General features: G+C 48.3%; 1 protein-coding gene across 3 annotated transcripts in view; it reads right to left on the bottom strand.

Annotated features, from left to right (window-relative positions):
• Nucleotides 1-17,091, bottom strand: part of RASAL2 (RAS protein activator like 2) — a 173,319-nt gene extending 156,228 nt beyond the window's left edge. For 2 of the 3 annotated variants that reach the window (XM_064515617.1, XM_064515619.1), the window contains exon 1: nt 16,647-17,090. In XM_064515617.1, coding sequence (XP_064371687.1) covers nt 16,647-16,809 — 163 coding nt within the window. In that variant the 5' untranslated portion in view covers nt 16,810-17,090. Of the gene's footprint in view, nt 1-16,646 lie in introns of all 3 variants that reach the window. The other variant, XM_064515616.1, reaches the window with a different exon arrangement.
• Between the last annotated feature and the right edge of the window lie 7,847 nt (nt 17,092-24,938).

Below are 24,938 nucleotides of genomic sequence, written 5' to 3'. Positions count from 1 at the left end.
CAGCAAGCTGCAAGACTTAATTTCAGTGGCGTGACAACTTAAAATCTTGCTTTGAAGAAGCTGAAAGTAGTTTTTTCTGCACTGATCCCCAATCCCTACCAATTTCTGTGGTTTTGCTGTGTCATATTCCTAATTTCTTGATTGTTGCCCCTTTTTTTCTTTTTCTTCTAAGAGGAAAGACCAACACAGGGAAAAGTATGTTCTCTGCAGCTGGAAAACAGTGGTTGTCACTGTCTACAAGCAAGCAAACCTGCTACAAAACCCAACAAACTACACCAAGTAAACTCCCCAGCCTCCTTCAGTTACTCCAGCCAGTAAATACCAGGCTTTATTTACCATAACAGGTAAATGAACATACCAAACAAACCTACAGTGCAAGCCTCATTTCTCAAAGTGCCGGCTGCTGCTAACAGAAAGGTATTTTCCAGACACTCGAAAGATAAAACCAAGGTAAGACGGGATCTCTTTGCATGTACTATCAGGTAAAGTTAAAAGAGTCTCAACATTACCCAAATATTTTCTGGAAACATACTGAATCCAAGGAGATATGCACCAACGGGAACAGCTGAAGCAGCATGACTTGAAGCACTAAGCTAGGCTGGGAATACCCTTAGACATTCCTTTAAACAGATCTGCACCGATGATGGGGATGAGGGTCTGCTGTGAAAGACTAGGTAATTTATTGAAATATTCACCTACTGAGGATACGAGAGAGCCTAAGAATATTGTTAAAATGTTTATTATGGTAATACAGAAATCAATTTAAAAAATCAGCTCTCACTAGGCAAGCTTATAACAACCTTTATGGCCTAAACACCGATGCTTCATCAGATTTTTGCTTCCGTTGCATTTTACAGCGTGGTGTGGCACACAGTACTACTTTTTTTTAAAAAGAAGACATCTCCTTTAATATATTATTACCAGGGAAACAGTGCTAAGAAACCAAAGTGTCAATCTTTGAAAGGCAACAGGATTTAAAAAGGAACCAAGAGGGGAAAACGTCCCCCTCTTTTTCCCTGCTTGCTGGAGACTTTTCTTTCGCTTTATCGTTAAGCTGCGACTACAGCACACCGCTGTCGCTTTCTTTCGGAAACCTCATGCAAAGGTTCCAGCGAAAAGCAGGGCAGTTAGGAAAAAAACCCCACACTGCATTTGAAAATATGTTATTTTGTTTATAAATACCAACTTCTCCTCTTCAGAACCGGGGCACACCTAAGGGAAGAGGAAATTAAAACCCATTTCATCCCTCCATTACGCTCCTCGCTACAAGCCACTCGAGAGCAACACCTGAGATTTGGAAAGAAGAAGGAAAAAAATACCGAAGAAAAGGTTATTGCAAGCATTCGTGCACAGAGCAAACGGCAGGGCACACCTTGTGCCTACAGCCACAGAAGTGTCCACTTTGTCACGATAAAGGTAATAAAGGTGGAAACATCCCACTGAAATACTCCTGTATCGATGTGAAATAACATTGACGAGACATCAAACACGTTACTCCATTCTTAGCGCTTCTTTCTTCCCCAAAATTAAGGTGATATTAGTATGCTGTTTTGTCCATACTCCTAAAACGGAGGAGATGGTGCTTGGGAGGCAGCATTAATCTTCCTCCGGAGCACTGGCTGCCCAGGCCTCTCACTAGGCACTTGCCAGGAGGCAGATATACTTTCATATGTATATATTTTGGTTAGTAAGTTTGATCCCATAGTTAAGGTAGGCCTCCAAGTCCTGCTCTGCTCAACGCCCAACGTTGCAGACGTGGCTTCCCTGTGAACCGACACAAGACGAGCAGGTCTGGCAGGCACCCCAACCTGGGTACAGCGCAAGAAAGTAGGCGAAGCAGCAAGAATTTGTTTTTAATCTTGCCATACAAAACATGAGCTCCCTCAGAACAAACAAAAGACAGCTCCCCCGCCTGTAAAACCCTTTTTTTCCATTGGAAAACCTGAAAACGCAGCAGTTCTTGCATTGCAGTTCTCCTCTCACAGCAAGGAACGGCAAAGAGCCTTCAAGTCGGAGAAGCAGAATTGCCACTGGCTCTGCTGGGTCCTAAAATAACATTTGTGCTACTCCTCTAAATTCCCACTTTAGATCCTCAAGCCAGAAACATGGCGCAAGGATATTTTACACTGTTCTGACTACAAGGTAGTTTATGCCCGAGCCATTTGAAAGCATACCCTTCCTTCTGCACGTTCAACTTCACATGCAAGAAGCCGGGAATAAGACGTGAGCGTCTCCAGGCTCTGATGAAGGCTCCCGAAGCCCGAACAACTCACCAGGCAGCACGCGCGGCTCCCTCCATCCCCGTTTATCGGAGCCGCTTGGCACAGCTCTCCTTCCCCTCTCTTGCCACCCACACTGTACCGCAAGTATGAAGAGGGAAACTGAGGGGTGAGGCAAAGAAACCAGGTGGGAAAATTAAATAAATCACTTGGAAAACAGCTGGATGGTAAGAGCAGTCAACCCTTAGGCTGGGGAGCTGCTCTAGACCCTGCTGTTTTACATTGCCATCAACAGGAATCTAATTGCCATCTGTGTAAGCAAGCTACATTTTAAGAGACATGTAAATTAATCTGCACTTGTTTCCAAAGATAAGCTGTCACTGGAATAACACTATTCCCACAGAGTTTGGAGCAGAGCTGCTTAAAGTTTTTAGAGGCAAAAGAACTTTTCCACGTAAATGTTAAGAAAAATTTCTTCTCCATTAAGGATTTCTTCCTACTGCAAATGTGTCTTTATACCCTTAGTGTTGGAGCCACACAATTATGAACAGAATAGGAGATAACTCATCATTTTTCAAAGAGTCACCTCTAATTCAGGCTGTATTTGTACAACTGGGAGAAGTGGGGAGAAAACAAACAAAAAAAACCCCTGCTATCCACTTTCCCTCCTTCTGTTGGCAAAGGAAAATTGAGCAAGGCTTCGAACCAGCCAGGAACTCTTCCAGTTCTCAACCAACAGCATCCAAATTAGGTGTGAAGACGACAAAAGGGGAGGAATAACACCCACAAGGCCTGGCCATAATATTAGGGCCATCACAGATTCTGAAGCATCCAATTCCAGAGCTCTAAAAGCTCCTGTTAAGCATCTGAACAATAAAATGCAGACACACGAGTGAATGGAACAGATCTGCATTCACTGTTTCCTATCCTCTGATGAAGGGCTTAAAAATCAGCAGTTCTCTCTCATGGGTGACAATGTTTCAGCTGCCTTATCAGATATTTCAACCAGAGAAGAACACCACCTCAAAAATAACTGTGAACTACTGAAAGCTTTCACATGCCATGCCTCTGTACCCTGCTTGCCTCCAACACAAACAGCATTCCCCCTTCACCCAAGAAATGGGGAGAAATAGCTTATCTGTCCACCAATGTGCTTGGTAACGCAGCTTGACACCACATTGCAGCTGGCATCCACATCTCTTGCTGAATTCTTCATTTCCAGGCTCACAGCACTACCACCAACATGCTATGAAGGACAGATGCTCAAGTCTTAAAGAGGAAAGGTGAAGTCTTGATCAGTTAGTGGCAACCCCTCTCAGCAACTTGGCCAAAGTCATCGGTTTCCAAGAACGTGGAAAATATATATCATTCAACATTTGGTCAGGCAGCAGGGCAATCACTGTATTATTATATATTATCTTTTTACAACACTTTTGATCTCTTTAAGAAGTTAAACATGGTTTGAAAAGCTCAGGATAAACAACTTGGGGGGGGGGGGATTGAGATCCCTATAAACTAAAAAGCAGATACTGGTATGTCTGTGGAAGATAACAGAATCAGAGCTTGGGAGATGTGAAGTAAGCTTAACTATCAGCCTAGGAAATAAACTGTCTTGCCAAAAGGGAAAAAGGATATCCACATGACAATTCGCTATCTCTGTGCCCCATTTTAGAGCCTTCCCAGATATTAAGAGAAACAGACTCTCGCATCTCCCAAAGACATCCAAATCCTAATGACACTGAGTCAGAGATTCCATCCTTCAGTACGTATCCTGCAGCCTGCAAATTCCCCAGCCACATCCAGTTCATTTAACCTTAAAGTCCTGATAACGGTCAGTTCAATGCCCTAAGCCTGGCTCCTGATGCAAATGTAGCTACTTCTAGCTAAACTTTGAACTATCCAGACTCTTCCAGCACGCTATTTGCTAGCATACGTGGCCTCAAGTCCATACCAGCACACGTCTGCGTCCAGCTGAACATGATATAAAGCAGCAAGAAGAGGAATGAGGATTATTATTTATAATGATGGGCTACAAGAACTTTCTCCTCAAACGCCCCACTACTCACGCCACTGGTGAACATCCCTCACTGGTTCACGATCTTCATTCATCCTCTGTAAAAGGGTTTCCTAACAGAAAGGCAGCCTTCGGAGGCACGGTATGCCCAGCACCAATGCGGCAAAGACAAGTTTGTCTCTAGATTATAATGGGAGTTGGACATCACCTTTGTTGAAATTCCTTCGACATTTACGCACACACAAAACCTATTTCCTTTCTGCTCATCTTTAATGCTGTTCCAAGCAAAGACCGCCCAGTTATGATGAACAGTATGCCCACTCTGTAACAGAAAATAAAAGAGACTTGGCCACTCTTTGCTGGAAACCAAAAAACCATCACGGTTCCAGGAAAACGTCTGTTATGGATTTTTTGTTATTTACGCTAACTAGCATTTCTACCTGCACGACACCCAAGTGAAGGGGCAGGGGGAGCAGCAACAACTCTTATGAGATGATGATTACACATGCTGAGCTACATTCACTTTGTGAAATTAAAGAATTGAAATATTCTTTTCCAATGACATGTAATACCTTGAGGTATTAATTCCTCCATAAGGCTTAGCTAAATGCTATGTGGCTGCTGAAAACTGCACATCTGCATCACATTAACTGGCTTTTACTTGTCCCCACAAATAAGCAAGCACATACCTCATGTCCCAGATAGAAAGCAAAAGCTCCACTAATTGAAGAGAGATATAGCTAAGCCTTGAACTGAATCACCACTGGTGGAAATTACAGAGAAAACCCACATGGAGGAACGCAGAAGAATATCCCACAATGAGTAAAAGGGATAAAAATTGGGATGGTCCTTCCTCAATCTGTGCAAGCGCTGAAGCAACAAGCACATGACATACAGCTGGACCCCTGCAAAGGCAAGAGATAAATGCAACTTCCTCAGAGTCACAGGGCTCACCACCGCACAGCAATGAGTAACGAGGGCTCCAAGAAAATGCGTGCATTTCCTTCTCTAATCCTCCAAACACCCACCTCCAGGATTTCAAAATGATTAGTGATAGAGATTAGGAAGAAAAGCACCCAGAAGTTGCATCTTCGATCCTGTGAGTAAGAGGAAGGCCTCTCAGTCCATCAGGTCCAAGTTTCCATCCACCAGTATTAGCGACTGACCAGTAAACTCCTGACATTTCTTATGGAAGGCGCTTCCTTTTGGGACAGGATAAAAAAAGCAACCTTGAAGCAGCAAACCCAAGTTAGGTCACAAAGAAACCACATCAGTAGTCTGGAAACAAAACAGGGAGGGATACTGTGTCAGCTCCAGAACCGCGTGGTTATTATAAATGGACATCAAAAGCACAGTTAGCAACATTTCAACTTGTAAGCCATTTCATGGATGAAATATAAGCACGCAGTAAGTGATGTACCATAGCTTTTCCTTTATAAATCACCCCTGCAAAGCTACTGTAAACAACATTGCATGTTTTTAGAGTGAACTCAACCCCTCTAAACTCCATCAATAAAAATAGCAATCTCGACACCAATGATTTATTTTATTGGGTATCAACCCTCAAAAAAAGCCCAATAGTTTTAGTGCAAGATTCATCCCACATCATCCTAGAGCCAGCTAGGTGCAGGCTGATCTGTAAATGGATCTGATGCTTATATTCCACAACTGGACCAATATGGCAACCAAGAGATCTCATGGCATGGAAAGCATTAGTAAAGCCTCACTGGTACAGAGCAGGGTAGCCTGCCATGCAAGGCTGTCAGCCTGAGCACACAGAGAACTGGGGTCTATCAGTCCACTCTTATTTTTTTCTAAATCGGTAGTGTAATGTCAAAGCTCATGTAACCCACGAACACAGCAAGTAGTTTCTCAGCAAGGAAGAAGTGGGTTCATTTCATTTTTGGCACTGGTTTGCAGGAACACCTACCTGCCCGCGTGGGAAAGGGCCTTAGCTCTCATCGAGAGCGCCTTCTGTGTCCTGAGCTGATCTGGCTTCAAAACCCTTCCGCAAATGGGGTGAGACAGTTGCAAGGAAACTAGGCACTCTCTCCTGATAGCAACGGCTGCTGCAGTTCAAGTTCATCATACCGACGAGGTTTATAATATAGTCAAAAAACCTAAAAAGTCAGAATATAGAACTGAGGAGATAACCTCCTCCTAGCTACTGACGGATACTTCATCGTTGCTTAGTGGCTTATATATAGAAAGCATGCATGACTGGCTGCCTCCTCCTTCTGAGCATCGAGTTAAAGGTGCTGGGAGAGCTACCATCCAAACCCTCTAAAATATACACGATGAGATAAATACTCTAACACCAGGTAACTTTAAGATACAGGGCTTTAGCTCTGTGCTCTTGTGCTCCTACACTAAACGCAGTTTAGCATTGATAGCCAAGCTGCATTTTCAGACAGTTTTCTATTTTGAGCCTTTTCTATTTTTCCACGTTAAAAAAGCAATGCATACTGACAAATAAATAGCAGAAAGCAAGTTTTGCCAGTACATGGAAGATTAAATAGCTAAATGGTATGAAAGCATTAATCACTATTACTGCATTCCTCCCAATTTTTTTCTCCAAAGTTTCAGACGTTTTCATTTTAACAACATGCAAACTCCTTTCCAGCATCAGCCAAGAATCAGAAATATTTGTTTCACTTCTTATCCTAATTCCGCTCTCCTACACATTCATCATTCTGGTAAACAGAGGCTGTTTAAATTATACTTATGACTTCCCTACTACGAAGTCCAAACAAAAGAAATGAGACGAGAAAATGCTTAACTTCCTTTTACAAGGCTTGTCTAGACTAACAAAAAAAAATGGGATTTCTTCCTCAGTCTGATTTAATGTACTTGGTTATACAAGTGAGAAATTGGTAACCAGTGGAATCAAACCCAGCACAGCAGAGTTTCATACGACCCTCTTTCACACTGCTCTGCCGCTACTCATGAATCCCAGCATCAAAGACCATTTACTGCAACACTGGGCTTCTCTAAGCAGAGGAGCCACCAGCCGAGGGCATGTGAAAGAAAATGACATAAATATTTACAGCAAGACCGTAAAACTCTTCTGCTGCCTACCTACACGGGGTATAAAATTCATCACCTCCAAGGAGTTTAGGCTCTTTGAAAGCTTCACTGCGCAAAGCCTTAGCTAATGGAAGGAGTCAAGGAGGAGCTTCATGAAATCTGCTCAGCAAGGTAATCACTCCCGCGGTACCTCCCTGACGTCCTACGTAAGTGCTGCCAGAGAGCAAGAGATAGCAACCCCATAAGACCCCATGCCATCCAGAAGATAAATCTACTCAAAACTAAAAGGGTGTTGAATTTTACACCATATCCTCTTGCCATAGCTCACTTTCTGATTTGGTGATACCACCCTGTTTTTTCCTGCTTTCTCATTTTCCAAAGAAACTACCAAATACTCACCACGCCTGAGCAGAAAGATGCAAAATGATTACAGATATGTACCTTAGAATAGCAAATACTCAGTCTTATTTGATGAAGTCTAATGGTTTCCTAGCAAGTATTGCATGGAGCAGCAATTTTGCTCTACAGCCTGAGATACAGCCTCATAATGTAAATAAACATGTTTCTCAGCAAGTTTTTTGTCTCCTCTTATTTGAGAGTGCCTGTTCTGCACTGTACTCCTGCAAATTAACACAAAATACTTAACTAATATGGAAAAACTGCTATCAGCCAACTCTCCCGGCAAGACCAACCAAATGTAAAAGTGTTACCCAGGGGCATGGGATCTCAAATGCCATGGAAAGGATGTGAGAGCTTCAGCTGGTACAAGCTTTGCTCTAGGGTTTTCCAGTCTCGGTTTTGCTATATTTTCCTCACACAGCCTGACATGAAGAGTTACCTACTTGGAAATAAGAATAGCCAAACACCTGACACTGTTCACAAATTAAGTTAATCAATGCCAGCTATCCAAACTCCTTCCTACCAGCAGCCCAGCCTGCTATTGCTCTGGGGAGATAAGTTTACTACTTTCTGAAGGTCAACAAAACTTCACCTTTGTTGTTTCAGACAAGCGCAAGCAGACAGAGCCACCCGGATGAAAGCCTCCCCTCTGCGAGCACCTTGCCCCGCTCACCTACAGCTCTGACAGCTAAGGTGTTTGAGAGGATTATTAATAGTCACAAGGGGATCCAAGCAAAGTAGCAGGCTTAAGGGTAGGTACCCCAAAGGTGAGGCAGGGCAACTCGACGTAAGCAAACAGAGCACTGCAGAGGTCTCCAGAGATCGGACTTCTATTGCCAAGTTTCTTGTATGTCCTTGGGCAAGTTAGAAAACCTGCTTGTGCCTTATTTCTTTATCTTCCTACTTCACAGCAGCCCTCTGAAATAAATCCATTAACACTCAGGACATACTGCAGTAGCATGGTAATGAATGGTACAAGGGAGTCAAAATGACCTGCTTTACCCCGACCGGCAGTGCAGGAATTACTAATAACGTGATCGCCGTTTGCCATGTCAAAATGGTACACCAAAATGAAAGCTAAGTAATCATTCAATTCCTGAAAGAGACTCCAAGCACTAGATCGGGCCCTCCTCACCACTGCCTCTTCCCCGTGTCCTCCTCGAATCCGAAATCGCTATTACTACACACAGTGCTGATGAGCACAGCACCTGCACTGCACCTTGCTGAGACGGATATTACTGCACTAAGACTTGACTAAATTAAGGTGTGAATTACCGCCACATATCTCAAGCCAATCCACTGACTCAAAAGGGACGGGAAACTCAAGTAAGCAAGCGAGTTCTTAACTCTATCTGCTATACAAGGACTAGCCATTAAAAGAGAAAGACCTCCAAAGCATCGGCTCCATCCATATTTCCTCCAAACCCTCAATGACATAAGGATACACGTATACCTCATGTTTTCTAAGAGGAAAAAATGCAGTTATGCTATTACGCAGTCACTTTAAGTTCTTCTGCAGAGCGTATCCTAGAAAATGTTTAATAAATAAGTTTCCAGGCTTTCAAACTTGTGCAGCCTAAACCTATATATTACTGTTCTGGAGTCAGGAGCATCAGCGCTCTCACCAGCGAGGGCCATGCCGTTAGGCCACTTGGGCACCTGCCACCTAGCAGTAGCTGATGGCCTCACAAGCGCTGCAGCCTGTTAAGGTTGCTTCCTTCCCTTCTTCCCTCCCCACCAGCCCCTTACAGCGCTAAATACCTTGCGACCGATACAACGGCAAAGCTGGAGGTGCTGCGTGCAGGCAACGCTGTCCACTTCATCTGGCGAGATCACGCTCTGGCCGGCGCTCGCCAACCCGAAAGTGCTCTGCTGGCTCCCAGGCCTCCGTGAATGCACCGTCAGCGAGCGGCACGGCGACGCGCTCCAGACCTGCATTCCTCAGGCATTAAGCTTTGTCTAGAATCCTGCTAAATTGTCTTTCGTCCCTTCATGCCAAAAATCCCCTAAAAACAACCCTGACACAAAACCTCTTCTTCCAAAGCCCTGACACGTGGCTATGAGCATCCACCGTTTGTCACACGTGGTTACAGTCCACGCAAAACGTCCCTTCCTCATTTCTTCTCCTACCCCTATCCGGCCCATCCTTCATACCAAAATCCAAAGTTCTCATCTTGGTTTTCAATATTCTGTCTCTCGATATTTTGCCCCAACTCCGTTATTCAGAGGACAGAAGGAAGCGTGCTCTCAGAATCGATGCTACGCTATCCATGATCTACCTGAAGAAATGTCCATACCACGTGGTGAAGACCACGTGAAGAAGTTCTGCTGAATCCTTCTGACTCTTACATGATAGTCTACTACTGAGGGGGATTAAGTCTGAGACCCAGGTGATCACATTTAGTCTCAGGTCCCTACATAGTTCTTTTCCTCTCATTAAAGTACTGATTTCCATTCCCGCACCTCCATGAAAACAAGAACTCGATATACACAAACCCCTGCCATCTCATGATGCCATACTGTATCATTCTCCATCCGCTTCCAAATGTGTTTGCCATTTGTCATCTTTGCTATTTTCTTTTCTCTCTGGTCCAGACTCTAAATCCCACAGCACAGCAGCCTTTGTCTGCAAAACTCCAAGCGCATCCACAGCGCAGCATTGTGTGAATAAAATGAACAGGGAAGAAAAATAGCGTATTTTCTATTAAACCACTGAACGTCCAAGAATGCAGACAGAGCACGGCAGGAAGGGAAAAGGTGCCTGCAAGTTTTAATGAAGCTGGAGACTCAGAGAGCAGCGTGCGCATTCTCATGCAAATCGACACCAGGCGCATTGCACATCTGCTGAAATGGGTGTCGCTTTCCCACACTTTGCAGAATTAATGTGTTTAACTAAGCGCCTGCCAGTGCTTGCAGTGTAAGAGCTAATTTTTAATGGGGCATTCCCAGATGTAAAAAAAATCCTTTACATAATAAGGGGTCTAAATCCAGCACTTTGGTTTGAATTTACTTAAGTGCAAAGACCTCCCTTCACCTCCGAGAGCTTATTACTCTCACTATTTCAACTTGCTTCATAATTAAAAATAATCCAGATTGTTGAACAAGAGCCCTTCTACAGTTTTGTGACCTTTTGAAAACCCATTAAAGAGAAATAACAAATGTTATTCTCCACTGATCATTTCTGTAACGGCGTTCTGGGATGGGGGAAGGGGTCACATCACACAAAAGACCATTAAAAGTTTACAAACCAAAAATCCAGCAATTTTTCCTCTTCACTTGGCTCTTTTGCTTGCAGATAAAAACTGTATTCCCATAATTACTCTGTGCTTTTACAGAGGATTTTGAAAGAACTCAGTTTGAGGGCTCAACTCAGCGACCTTGGGGCTAAGAAAGAGTATACTCCCGAAAATGCTGAAATCTCAGCTATTTTTTATTCAAAAAAAAAAAAATCTATAAATATCAGCTGGAAGGAACCCATGATCTCATAATAAGTCAATGGGTCACAGCTACACTCCTCTTATCTTCCCTTTTTTTCCTATTGTTTAAAAATAGGAAACAGCACCACATGAAAACGTTCAGACAGAGATAAATAACGCGACTGAAACACAGGAGTCAGGAAACTGATGTTTTAGAATAATGTCATCCTCGTTTTCCCCAACGTACTCTGGGATTGTTGATACCTCCAAATAGTTAAGTGACTTTTTTAATAAGTTGGTAACCCAGGCAACAATTGGCACAACACAGCCAGCTAGAAGAGCCGAGCTAAAAATTCTAAAGAAAAAAATATATATCATTTAAGTACAAATTAATGTTAACGATACTTTAAAAGACGAAGGGCAAACGCTATTTAAGGACAAAGGGCTAAACCTGCAGTAAAGTTTGGGAGTAAAGCAACAGAAAGGAAACAGGCTCCATCCAGCCCTCAGCTGCACTAACCCAACTGCAACTGCAAGCACACGGGAAGGTGAGCAGAGATCCTACAGCGGCAGCAGCGCAGCGGAGCCGCGATTCACCTCCCCGCGCTCGTAACGCTTCCCTGCAGCCAGAGAGAGCCGTCAGAGGAGCTGCCATGCGGCAGGTACCAGCACACTGTCCCCAAGACTTATTTGGTCCCGGTATTTCCCACTGCTGCCTGGCAATGGAAAGCAGCACCTCTGCCCACATGTGCACTTGGGCGTTTTCAAGCTAGAGCAAGTGCTGTTACTTAAAACCTTGGTTTTGATTAAATTCTATCTTCTGCAAAGGACTCTCCACTAGAAATGATTGTTATTTGTCATCCAAAAAAAGGCTTTATTCCTTCGTCATTTACTGTCTTTAACCAACACACTGCAATGGTACCTGAAGGCCAGAATAAGGTCAGGCATCACTACAGCGAGCATTGTCCGAACACACAAAAATCACCTTTCCCGGCTCTACAGCGTTTATCTTCCTACCCTATTACTGCGCCAGCTTTCTAGGCCAGTTAAGAATAAGCCTATTGATCAAACAGGGAAGAAACGCTCAGAAACACTGACCTTTCCTATTTTCCGATATAGGCCGCCGACGCAGACGTGCCAGGCAGCTTTCGAGCTCCCCGTCAGCTTTCAAAGACAGCTCGCTCTCAAACGCACCTTCAGCTCGTCTCATTAAGCCCTTCCTAACAGCAAACGACCTCCTGGAACTAGTCACCATTCGGTAGGTGTTTACACACGCGGTGCTACAAAACACCTAGCCGAGCCGCGCTACCTGCGCGCAGCTCGAGACGCAGAAGAAAGTCCTCTACGACGTCGGAGCCTCAACTATCGGGCTTCCTCGCCGCTTCAGTCTGTTTCGAGGATTTTTTTAAAAACAATAAATGCAGCCTTCCCACCTACTCCTTGTCATACGTCCTTCCAATTTCTGAACAGCTTCTGGAGATGATGGCAAGGTTCAGGAACAGCCTGCTCTACCCCAGGGGGTTCCGGGAAGGCGCCGGCATCCTCCGCACCACCGCAATGAAAATGCCGCCACCTGCTGGGACGCTCACGGGTCGGGTCCGGCCCGGAGGTGACCGTCCCCAGGGGAGCACCGGCCGGGGCCCTCCGTCCCGCGTGGGCCTCCCCGGGGAGCTCGCTGGAGCCCGGACGCCCGCGCTTGTTTCAGCAAAGCAATAAGGACCCGGATGCTACTTATTGCCGAGGCCTTTTGGGGCTCATCCAAAGAAAGGAGGTTTGGAAACAGATGACCTCTGTGTTTCTAGGTGCCTCTGTAAATGGTGGAAGAAGAAAACAAAAAAAAAGTAGGTACAAAACCCACCTACAGAGAGGCAGGGTGTAAAACCAGCAGAGCCTGAGAAGCCCTGAGAACACGCTTGTGATTTGGAGTCATTTATATAATAAAGCTGAGCAAGGTAAGTGACAGATTGTTGGAGCGGACAATTCACACCAATAATGGGCTTTTGGGCTGCGTTTCACATCATGAGGAGATGCTTCTGCTCAGTGCTCAAGTCACAGCTATTTTTTAATCTCCACATGACACTGCGTGGATTACCAGGGCTTCAGTCTTGAGCGCGGGCCTAATATTTTCAGAGGGCCGATACTTGCAGCCTGGAGCTCAAGGTTTAGGCAGTCTAGAGACATTTCTGCCTGGGTCCAAGGCTTCCCCCCCAGAGCCAGAGGCAATGAAGCTCCATCTGAAGGCATCTGCAGCCATGGAGAAGCGTGGAGCCCTTCAAGCCCCACGTGAAGGGCATTCTCCCCCACCGCGGCGCGGGGCTTACTCCAGCCCTGAGGAATGTCTCCAGCCTGCTCACAGGATGCGAGGACAAGGTGACGAAAACATCCACGTCTGCATTCGAGTTTGTACAACCACTATCATCTTTCAGCACCGTTGCTAAAAAGAAAAAGACATTTCCTAGCCCAGATAAGGCCGGAGAGCAGCGGTGTCTGCTCGCAGGATGAGCACTCAACAAAGAACAGATTCTCCTATGTGCTATTTTCCTTGCATTTCAACAACTCCCGTGTTGCAATCAATCATTTTAGAGCACGAGGGCTTGCAACGAGCTTTGCGCAGCCACGCTGGAAAGAAATTTGACAACCTCCGTTATAAAAGTTTACAACCTGTTTAGACACAGACCGTAAGTCTGACAAAACCCGCTTTGGCCCCCATCGCACGGGGCATTTAGCTCAGGCGCTGCAACGCCAGCTCTACCGTTCATTGTTCCCAAACCCGCGGACGCTCAGCCAGCCGTACCCAGCAACATAACGGTCTCGTTTTCACAGCTAGCACTAAGATGCTCTAAATTCAGTCCTTCTCCTGCCCCCCGCCCCAATTCTGTTTCCAAGAGCAGAGAAAAGGACCTTAACTCGAAACACTGGTGGATGCTTTTGAAAGGCAGTGATTTCTTCTACAGAGAAAACATCACAGCATCAATGCAGGCGAGACAATCTTTTCTCTTACCCCCATCACACACATGCCACGCATCTGAAGGAGTCAATCATCCAGAACACATGTTGATACACATTTTACAGAAATATTAGTTGTGTGTCAAAACTAGTTCTTGGAAACATCATCTAACGGCGCTCATGTGATGTGTGCTTCACGAGCAATTAAACCTTCCGTTCTGACAAGCAAATTTGCTGTTCCTGCTCACTACCCAAACACCAGCTCAGAGGAAACCGATCATGTTACAAGCATTGTGCTTCGGTAAGGAAATGGTATTTTCAGGGTTTTATAACGTCGTTATTAATTCATTAAAAGCAGAAACTGTCGAACCTCCAGAAAGCAGAATGATAAAGCTACACTGCAGCTAACTCAGGAAATGCAAAAATAGCTAACTATGATTTCGATCTCTCAGTGAAGTCAGACAAGACCTCAGTGTCACACTGAAATCACATCCCAGACGCTGCACAGTCCTACTGTGTTCACATCACTGTCATACTGCTGGCAAGCCACAGAGACCAGTAATGACGGTACTTCAGTCCTGAATTCTTTTCTCTGTGCTTACAGACAAAGTTTCATGGGCCCCGCAACCGGGCCAGCTCCCCTCCTGCCAGTAACCGGCTCCTCGGACAGACGCAAGCTGAGTGGTACACTGCAGAACAGAGATGCACACAAATAAACAGACATCTTTAAGTAGGTACTGAACTCCTTTCCTTTAAAATCCATGTTTCCACTAGGAGAACCACTCTTCAGATAATTTCCTTCTGTTTGGAACAACTCCCCGACGCAGCTGATCACACTCACGAAGACAGGCAGAGAAGAACTGCTGTTGCATCAATCGCTGCAATTCTCACCACACTAGAAAACGGTCCTCAACATTTCATATGTTCGATATTCTTTCCCTCCCCCAGCCATTCATGGCGAAATACTTGGTGTTAGTGTTCCCATTGTTTACCAGACAATGCAGACAATAAGGATAAGCTTTCCGCTCCTGTTTTCTTTAGCTATGCTGCTGTGGTTCCTCGACCAACTGTGCAAGGCTTTACTTTAATCCTATAAATAACCAAAGTATGTTACACATTTGTCACTCGTAGATTTAGAGCCCATGTTTAGTTGTGCACAAACTTGGCACTGTTCTAGCTTGATTCATTGTCTGCAAACTTCTCCGTTCACGCAAGGAGAACAAGGCTAATGAGCAGGGGGAAATAAATAAATACTAGCTAATCCAGTTGCAACTTCCTAGGGAAAGAGAGAAGATTCTTCTGAAGAGGGAGATATAGTGAGGGTTTTTTTCTTTTTTTAAACACAGACTAAAAATATGTATTGTCCTTGGGCTACAGGATGCATTTTTCCATGCTTGAAGACTTTGCTGATTTTTGCAGCCTTGTCACAGCATTTTTCCATTTATCTACACGTTCATGTCAGACTACGGGTGCATCACAACGCATGACGTGACTTTATCAACGAGCAGCGTTTCTCACCGTGGCTAATTTTGAAGCCACATTCCTGCTTCCCCTCCTGCGGGATCCAACCTCGGGTGACAAGCAGACAGGCTGGTGCCAGGCCTGCTCTCCACGAGGGCATTCCCACCTCACCTCTGGAAAGTATTCCAAACAACAACAACGCGGAGGTAATCTGCTTCCTTCCAAGCTCCCCCTGACAACGGCAGGGAGATTTTTTTCGCGGGCCGTGTTTTACGGCCACATCAGTAACAAGAGCAAGCTGCAGAAGCAGCAGCAACTCAGCACAGCGGATACTACTACCCCCCCCCAGACTTCTCTTACGATTAATTGCACCGAGTATAACTTCGCCCAGCAACGCACCAGGCAGAAGCAGACAGACAGCCTCGTCCCACCGCACTGGCTTTTTGAGCTTCTAAAATAAACACCGAGGTCTGTGAACGCGGCGTGCTCGCCAGGAAACCCGCAGCCTGGTCTGCCTCGCTGGGTGCGCGCCAAGCCCAGCACCGGTGGTACTCACGGTAATCAACTGCGATCGGCCAACGAGTCCAGCACGGCCGCGCGGACAACGCGCCTGTCCCACCTTTAGGCTCCAGGAACAACGCAGCCAGCAACAAATGGACGATGCCGCTTCTAATTTTACAGAGCGGGAGGAACCCGGGGGATCCGTCCGGGGCGCAGGGCAGGCGGGGGGCAGCGACGGCCGCCGGAGGGGCAGGCTCGGGTTGAAGAAGGCAGCAAGGAAGGGAAGTTTTTAGGGGGTTTGTGGGCTCTGGGTGACCCCGGGCAGCGACCAGGCAGCACCTGCGCGCAGGTAGCCGCAGCGGGGACGGACCTGCGGGGCTGCCGCGGGGGGGGGGCAGCTGGCAGCAGGGCCCGCCCGTAACGGGGGGTCACGGCGAGGCGGCCGGGCGGGCGGAGAGGGGAGGGCGAAGGCGGAGCGGGGCTCGCAGCGCCCGGCGCGGACCCGCAGGTGAGGCCGGGCCGCCGGAGCCCGAGGCTCAACGGGGAGGACGGGGAGCGCCGCCGGGTCCAGCGCTGCGGGACGCGACGCAGCCGGGGCCCCGGGAAGGTCCCGGCCGCCCCTCGGCCCCCCCCCCGCCCCGGCGCGGCGCGGCCGCCCCTCACCGTAGACGCGGAGCCAGCCCTGCTGCTGGCACACCGCCTCCAGCAGGACGCGGTCCAGCGCGCCGCCCGCCGCCTCCAGCTCCTCCGAGCCCAGCTCCGGCTCCGCGAACGCCTCCGGCGCCCAGGCCGTCGCCTCGCCGGCCGCCGCGGCGGGCGCCTCCATGCCGCGGCCGGGGCCGAGGCGCCGCCGCCGCCCGCTCCGCTCCGCTCCGCGCCGCGCCTCCCTCAGCGCGCGCCGCCGCGCCGCTCCATGGCTCCCGCCCCTCGGGCCCCGCCGCCGCCCCCCGCCCCCGTGCGTCAGCGCGGGCGCGAGACGGCGCGCGAGAGGCGGGCGGAGGCGGCGGCAGCGCCCGGCGGCGGCCCCGCGGCTCCCTCCGCGCCGGCGCCCGCCGCCGGCATGCCAGGCGGCCAGGCGCGAGCAGCGGAACGCCGAGCGCCCGCGCGGACGGGGTCCGGCCGCGGGGCCCGGCCAGGCGGGAGCAATCGCCTGCCGAGGCAGCGAGCCGGGACCCCCGCCCCTTCGCCGCCGGGGGCAGGGGAGCGGGGGAAGATGGCCGGCGGGGGGCGGGCGCCGCGGCACGGGCCCGGGGGTCGTTGTGGCCCCCGGGGGGGTCTTGTCTCGGCCCCGAGGGGTTTCCCCGTCTGGTTGTCCGAGCTCAGCCGGCGCCGGGCGCAGCCCCCAAATCTCTCCTTTGCGGGGTCCTCCCGACGGCACCGCCTCGCTCGCTTGCCGGGAGCCGGTGTGCCCGGGGGGGCTGAGCGGGGGCAGAGAACGCGCCTGGGCCCCAGGGCGGCGCGCCACACATCACGTCAGGGTCTCCGGGCTGCTCGTACAGGTCCCGGGAGCCGCAGGGATGAGGGTTTCGGGCTCCAAACGCACCCCGAGACGGGGCCCGCTGGTGCCGGGGCACGCGCTGCCCGCCGGCAGGCACGCGGCCTTCGGGGGCACCGGCGGAGACGGGGGGCTTTCGCGCGCCACACAGCCCGTTTCCCTCGTGTCTCTGGGAAGGAGACGTGCTGGAGAGAAGGGAGATGACCGGCCCCGTTAAGCTTATTTCACGGCGGGGATTTGGGCTTTCGTGTGTTCTCATCTGCCTGAGCGCACAAGGTTTTAATTTTTCGTTTTGTTTTCGGTAACTTTCCCGTTGCTTAGGAGGCATGTTCATAAAAATCCCCAATCAAATTCCTGTGAATGTAGCATCCCTCCTGGAGCATCTCTTCAATCCTCATGCCGCAGCTGGGATTCCCAGGGAGGTCAGCTCGCTTTGGGCTCTGTCCCCGTAATCTGTCGTTCCAAGTTTGTGCTTGTCCACGATCAATACGAACTGGGCAAGTTCATCCAAGTGCGTAGATTCAGCGATTATCTCCGTGGTGCATATTTCTCATAAATGACTGACTGAAATCTAAAGCTTAGCACAGCCTGTCTCTAAAGGCTCCTCTCTGCACACAGCTTTGCCATTAGTAGTGGACTTAAAACTTTTCCTTTACTGAAATAGTTAAAACAACACTATCTTGAGCATGGACCTACAGCAGTTCTACTGCCACAGAGCTGCTTTAAACTAGGTATAGCTTCCCCACGTCTCACAGTGCTGTGAGTTATCCTGTTTTCTTTTGCTCCGTGGTGGAGTAAGAGCGTTCCCCCAGGGAGTTACCGCAGCTCAGCTGAAGAGCAGTAACTTCCTCCTGAAGGGGCCGTAACTCTCTGAGCTCTGCTAACTTGGCAGGTGGTGATCGGCCACCCAGACCTGAAGATTTGTCTCAGGACCCCAGCCGCGCTGCTGCAGGGCTTGCAAAGCGGCAGTGGGGGATGCCCTCCTAAGCTGGCTGCATTAGTGCCCTCACGCTGGGGTAACCGCACGCGTGGTGGGACATGTGTTAGCTATTTCAGTGGAGAAAAAAGTCCTGCCGGCCCTATGACTAATTGATGACACCGCATTTTCTGTGGGTTTGTGTCTCATGCTTGACTGAGAGCTTGACCTGAGTCTTGTCCTACAACTGGGTTGTTCTCTATCCAGTTGAGATCTCTGGTTTTTGATATGGGATGAGTTCACATTGCGGTTTTTCCACTGCATGGTGGGAATATACACCCTGCTGCAATTTCCACACTGACTTTAAAAGCAAAGAGCAGTCCTTCTTCATAATATTTAGTTGTTTCATAATGAGCAGAACTGGTGTTGCCTGGTTTCCTATAGATTCATGCCTCAAGGTAGTTTTCCTGGTATCTAACAAAGAATGAGCACCCTCAGTGGAGGCTTGTAGGGTCTCTCTGCTTTACCTTGCTGACGATTTTCATAATCCCTCTAGAAATTTAATTATCACGTGGGCCTCTACCTCTCTATTTACTTGGGTCGAAGCAGACCAGCGGGTTCACTGCTTGCTGAGGTGGTAGGAGATGAGGCACAGGGTCATGGAAAAGTGCTATCCTGGGAGTTTGATGTCCGCTGTGACGCACACAGGGCAATTCCTTTGCGCCTCTTCCGCTGCAGTAGAAGTACTGCTCACATCTGAGCTAGCCGCGTGGGCTGCTCCGAGTCGTGCCCTGGCCGCCAAGGCTCCCGTGGGGAACTGCGCACAGAAGCAGCACTGCCAGGATGCCCAGGAACCTCTGCTGATTCCTCCCCACCCCCAAACACACTCTGATTCATGGTTCCCAAAGCACTGGAAACTGAGGGTGTGGGGGGAATATTCCTTCCAGAGAAGACATCTGCATAAATTGGCATAACAATACCATAAAGCAGTAGGGATGCCAATTTTTCCCTCCTGCATTCTCTCTACCCTGCTCATTCCACTGCTGCTGACAGTGTAATACCCTACATAGTCTCTGGGCTTATCATTTATGGGCCACAGTCCAGTAAATGACTCAAAGTTTTCCCTTCTTCTCTCTCTCTCCACACGCCCCCTTCTCTCTTTTAGCCTCCCAAAACCTTCTGTGTCCTGAGCCTGTTCCTTACCCACATCTGCGGTCTTTACCTGCTGCATCTGCAGCTTGCTTGCACACGCAGCTGCAGGGGAAAAGGGGACGAAGCTGCTTAGGGCAAGAGAAGAGAAGCTGGCGTGCTCTGAGGGAAGGATGTGGCTGCTGAGCTACTGCCAAAAGAGGAACAGCGGAGATTTAAAAAGCTGCCACACAGTCAGTCCTAGGACAACAATTACATGGGACGGGGATAGGACACCAGCAACTGGTTCTCATCAGCTGAGGACTATTGGCAACTGCGAGTATGATTGACCCAGTCTAAATGCAAGGTCTGGGCTGACCGGATAGCAAGGTTTCTGAGATCAACACTGCAGCAGAAAACAAAATCCAAATTCTTCTGACTATCTGTGCATTTTGGTGCAAAGTAAACAATAATAAATGGCAGAGATGACTAAAGTAGGAAGGTTGATGCTGCAGTAGCAAAAATAGACATATTTTGTAAATAAAGATGTCATGGAAATCAGAGGCACCCGAGTCTCATGCTCATCAGTTCAGCTGTTCTGGCTTGGGGTCTTCTCTGCCAGCAGTGCATAGGGGATTTGTGCAGGCATAAATGTACAGTAATATAAGCACATGCATGGAATTCCCTTTGTGTAAAACAGCCCCTTTAACTGATATACTTACGGACATCACGTTAATCCACAGGCACTGGTTAAATTAGGACTGGAGTTTTACTCAGCCTTAGAATAAGTTAAATCAAGCTGTTTGGAGAGAGCTGCGTATTTATTTCCATTAAGCCGAAGAGCGTACGTGGTGTAGAAGAAATTGAACTACGAGAATCTGACTTGAGAAAATAAAGCTTCCGACTTGACCTTCTTCCAGGAGAATGAATTCACATCTTCAGGGGTGAGCAAGTCTCAGTTCAGTGAGTTTATCTCAAATGGGCAATAATAAAATGAGAAAAGGCACAGAGGAGGGTGATGAAGACAGTGGAAGTGATGGAAGAGATGCTGCGTGAGGAAAGACTACAAAAATGAAGAGGCACCCAGGCTGGAAGAGCAAAACTCGGGGCAAGGTCTGAGGGATGTCCCTGCCTTCGTGGTGCGGACATGGACTTACTATTCGCTGTTCCTCACAGCACCAGAACTAAGGAGCATGGAGAGAAATCATCAGCACACAGGTCTAACGCGGACAGAAGGAAGTACTTCTTCACACAACACATAATTACATTGTGGAACTTACTGCCACAGGATGTCACGGAGGCCAAAAGTATAAATGAATTCAAAAAAGGATTAGACAAATTCATGCAACCTCCGGCTCAGGAAGTCTCTCCGCTGCTGATTACCGGAAGCCGGGAGGGTATGCCGGAGGAAGGATCGCTTTATACTCTCCCTCTTCCGATATCCCTTCCTAAGCATCTGCAGCTGGCCACTGCCAGACACTGGCTACTGGCTTAGGTGAACATCTATTCTGAGCCAGTCTCACAATGCCTGTATCCTCTCGGCAATTCCCCATGGATGGACCTTACCCTGCTTTATGGACTAGAGACTTCTGCTGTCCCGACACGAGGCTGAACCCGAGCTCAGTTTTTGTTACCTTTAGCCCAATGTAGTGCCAGCGAAGTCTGTAGTGGCCACTCTTTGCTGATCTACACTGATGTAATTGAGGCCAGATTGAGCCTTGAAACCTTCAGAGAGAGTCTTCCGCTTCTCCTGCCCCTGGGATTAAGCACTGAAATCTCCATGGTAAAACCCTCTTTGAACTGGGAGGGCAGATAATTCACCAACTGATTAAAAAATCCAGCGCTAGGGAAAGTTAAATATTAAAGAACCAAGGCCCAGTTTTAACTGCTGCTGCTGTCCCTGCTTCATCTCCTGCCAACTGCCTCCAGGATACATATGCTGACACAGAATTTCTGCCTCACAAAAGCGGCTTTAAACTCAGGCTATTAATGCCGGGATAGGAAGCAGAAAAATAGAACAAAGGCGGCGAGGGACTCGGCTGGCTTCCACGGGCTTCGCTTGTGCCCGATGCATCCTCCATGGCGTCACCGCAAGCTGCACCGTCGAAGGGTCGCTACCCCGAAGCCGAGGCAGCTTTCCAGCCTGGCTCCTCCTCCGCTGTTTCCTTTGACCTCCAGACGTTAGGAGGTCTAAAATATTTTGCCGCGTACTTAGTCCGGTTTTAACTAAACTATAATTTTCACTAGCAGCGAAGGGGGATTTCAGAGAAACATCTGGTCTCATTTCATCAGGATAACAGCTCTGTCTCTATTTATACACACGCCAGGATCACTGGAGCTCTCAGCTGTTCCTCCCTCTCCATCCCCTTTCAACCTCGCTGACCCACTATGCTGGGGCAGGCGGAGGGTCGAGGCCAGCCCGCTGCCGCATGAAACAGAAACCGGTCCTAAAAATGTGGACTTGCGAGAACTTGTTCTCCCAACACTTGGTGCGCTCTGTCTGCCGGGCACCTGACACCGTGCCTCCGCGGAAGGGGTTGTTCCTACCCTTCCGTCCTGATGGAGAGAAACGGGGGAAAACCCATCTGATTGGGGAAAAAATGGCAATTTGCTCAGCAGAAACCATCCCGCAGACTTCACTGGTCAGGGATCAGGCCTGCAGCAAGCGGCAGCAGGAAATTACAGCGTGAATTTCAGAGGAAAATTCAGACCATCAAAAGAGACCGACTGTCCCCTTCTCTTCGCTACAAGGTGCTAACGAATAAGGCTGTGACCCTGCAGAGACATGCAAGGGTCAACGACTGCTTGTGAACGAGGCCCGTCCTACTTAATTCACCACCGTGGGAAAAATTCATTTGGCTGCCTCCGCTCCGACGCTCACAAGGCCTCACATCTAATTCGGTGCATCTAAAATCCCTCTAGTCAAACGGCTGAGTACCTGGAAAATCACCAGGACACACGTTCCGCTGCGTGAGCCACTCCGAAGAGGAACGATCATCTCCCGACTGATGGCGGTGTGTAGGTCAGCGTTAATCGTCGCGAGAAAGTCGGCCCTGCTGAGCCACTGCCTCGCTTTTCCCTCGGCTGGCTTCTCCCTCTCCTCCCACCCGGATCCACTTCTGACTTGCACATACCTGAAATGCAGCTATTTTAGCTTCCCTCCCCTGTGTCATTTCAGAGGGCCGGGCCGTTTAGGAAATACTGTCTTACACACAGCCGTGAAAGCACCACTCGGAGGTGTAGATTTTTGCCAACCAAATGAGGCCAGCATTTTCAGATGTGATCACTGATTGCACTAGGCTTGTAACCTCCCCACAGCAGGACTGTATTTCATACAACGGGATCCTGCCCCTTCAATATACTACTTCAAAGGACAACTCGCAGCAGTGACCTGAGGTTGGGTAGATCAGTATTTGTTTACTCAGCTTGGGTCTTGTTTTCATATGTGCTCGGTAATCCCAGTCCACCTGAACGCAACGGAGACGGCAAGCATTCAGGCTCTGCAGCTCCAGCCGACGGCATGAGCCGAACAGAAATCTGCACCCTTTCTGAGACGCTGCCCTTTGGGGGCAAACTCGTTTTGGTCTTCTGTGAGGAAGGAAATATGACTCAGCCTTGGCAGAACATGCTCCAAATATATCCCTGGGGATTCTGCGAATGCTGTACGGGGTGGAGGGGGACCCTTTGCGTCTTTGTGAGCTCTCCACTTCCAGCGTTGGATCTGCATGTTTAGGACTCCCTTGTTTGGGAAACATCTTTCTCGGTGCATTTAATTCACCAGTGCGTTGGGTACCTTTATATGAGGTGTCAAAAGTGTACCGAGCTGGCTGAATTTCTGTTTACTTGCTGAGAAATGTTTTCTCTCCCTGAACAAAACTACCCCAAGGAGACTAATGGAGTATCCTAAGATACCATTACGTCAGTGCAGGAGCGGCCAGCAGGATGTTCTTAGAGTGAAATCTGTCCTCATTCCACCCCCTTTAGCAAAAACAAATTTGGAGGCATGCTCAACCCAGATCTTTTTCCCCTCCTGTGGTATTTGGGGAGGAGGGGAATGGGGAAAGGCTGGTGCAGGAATCTGAAGCTCTCATTTTGGGTGTCTTGTCTTCGGGCACTGGGCGGTGAGGGCAGACGCAAAGCTTTTGGAACGGGCTCAAGGAACAGCTGGATGTGACCTCGGCAAGGTGCCCGAAGCCTGGGCATATGGCTGTGAGAAATCTGTGCAGGGTCCTTCTTGGAGAAGACAGAGGTTCCCTTCTCTCTGCTGGAGAGGTTCAAACCCTCTGCTGGGACAACTTAGCCGCTCACCCTGGAAGTCAAGAATATCCAGATGCAAAAAAAAAAACCAACAACAAAAAAAACCCCCAGCTTGTCAAAAGCAGTTAGCTGGCTTTAAAGCCCAAATAACTCGCTTCATTTTATTTCCTATTTCTCTTTTTAATAGCTGCTGCCTGTCTGGAAGAACGCTGCTGCCTTTCCTTTAAAACAAAACAACCAGCCTGCAGCAACCTTCAGAAGAGATCTGCAAAACTCGGGGATTGACTCTAACAAGCAAAGGCAAGACTGTGACAACCCTGGCAGTTTTCTCTTCATATATTGGATCGTCTTCAAGGAGCATAGCACTGGCATTTAAAAATGTAGTCTTTTAACTGGTCTTTTCTGGTGATAGAGCAGGTCCCCAGGATGTCTGGGAGCTGACGACAGCCGATGCTATGACGACGGATACAAGTCATGTGCAGAGGAGGTTCTGGGACGGACATGGGGTCAGTGAAAGGATACGTTTACTAGCTTGTGCTCAGCCAAAAACGTTTGGGTTTTATCTTTGGGCAAGAAGGGAGGTCAACAATGAAGGAATGATTTATTTATCCCTATTTTTCCTGTCAGACCCCAAGTTAGATGACTTGGCTTGAGCTTTGAGAAATGAATAATCACTAGATTTATCTACGGTTGTAGGAACACAGGCTTCTTTCTCCTGGGCTGCCTATATTCCTAATTTATCCAGTTTATCTCTGCTGTATTTTTGTTCTGTGTTGCCTAAACACATGGGTTCTCTTCCTTTGCTATTCTGAGCAGAGACAGAGGCAAATAAATAGGAACTTATGCCCTGCTGTGTGGTTACCTAGAGAGCTTGTTTGCAAGCAAAGGGTATACAAAGACACAAATAGGCTCATCTGATGTAGCCTGGAGATGTACTTCATTAAAAATATTGCCGTGGGGTCCCCAGCTCTGCCCTCCATTGCTTACTGCTGGAGCTGGCTGCAGCAGCAGTGGCAGCATCTCTCAAAGCAGAAGTGATCAAGAACACTGTAAGAGGATGGCATCTGAGACAAAAAAGAGGAGCAAAATGTGTATGCCTCTCCTCCTCTCCCCTCCCAACTTTCCAACCCGTTGTTCCTCTAGATGTATAAATAAATAA

The sequence above is a fragment of the Dromaius novaehollandiae genome, chromosome 8 (genome assembly GCF_036370855.1).
Source record: "Dromaius novaehollandiae isolate bDroNov1 chromosome 8, bDroNov1.hap1, whole genome shotgun sequence".
In the NCBI taxonomy this organism is placed as follows: domain Eukaryota; kingdom Metazoa; phylum Chordata; class Aves; order Casuariiformes; family Dromaiidae; genus Dromaius; species Dromaius novaehollandiae.
This window is presented reverse-complemented; position numbering and strand designations above follow the sequence as displayed.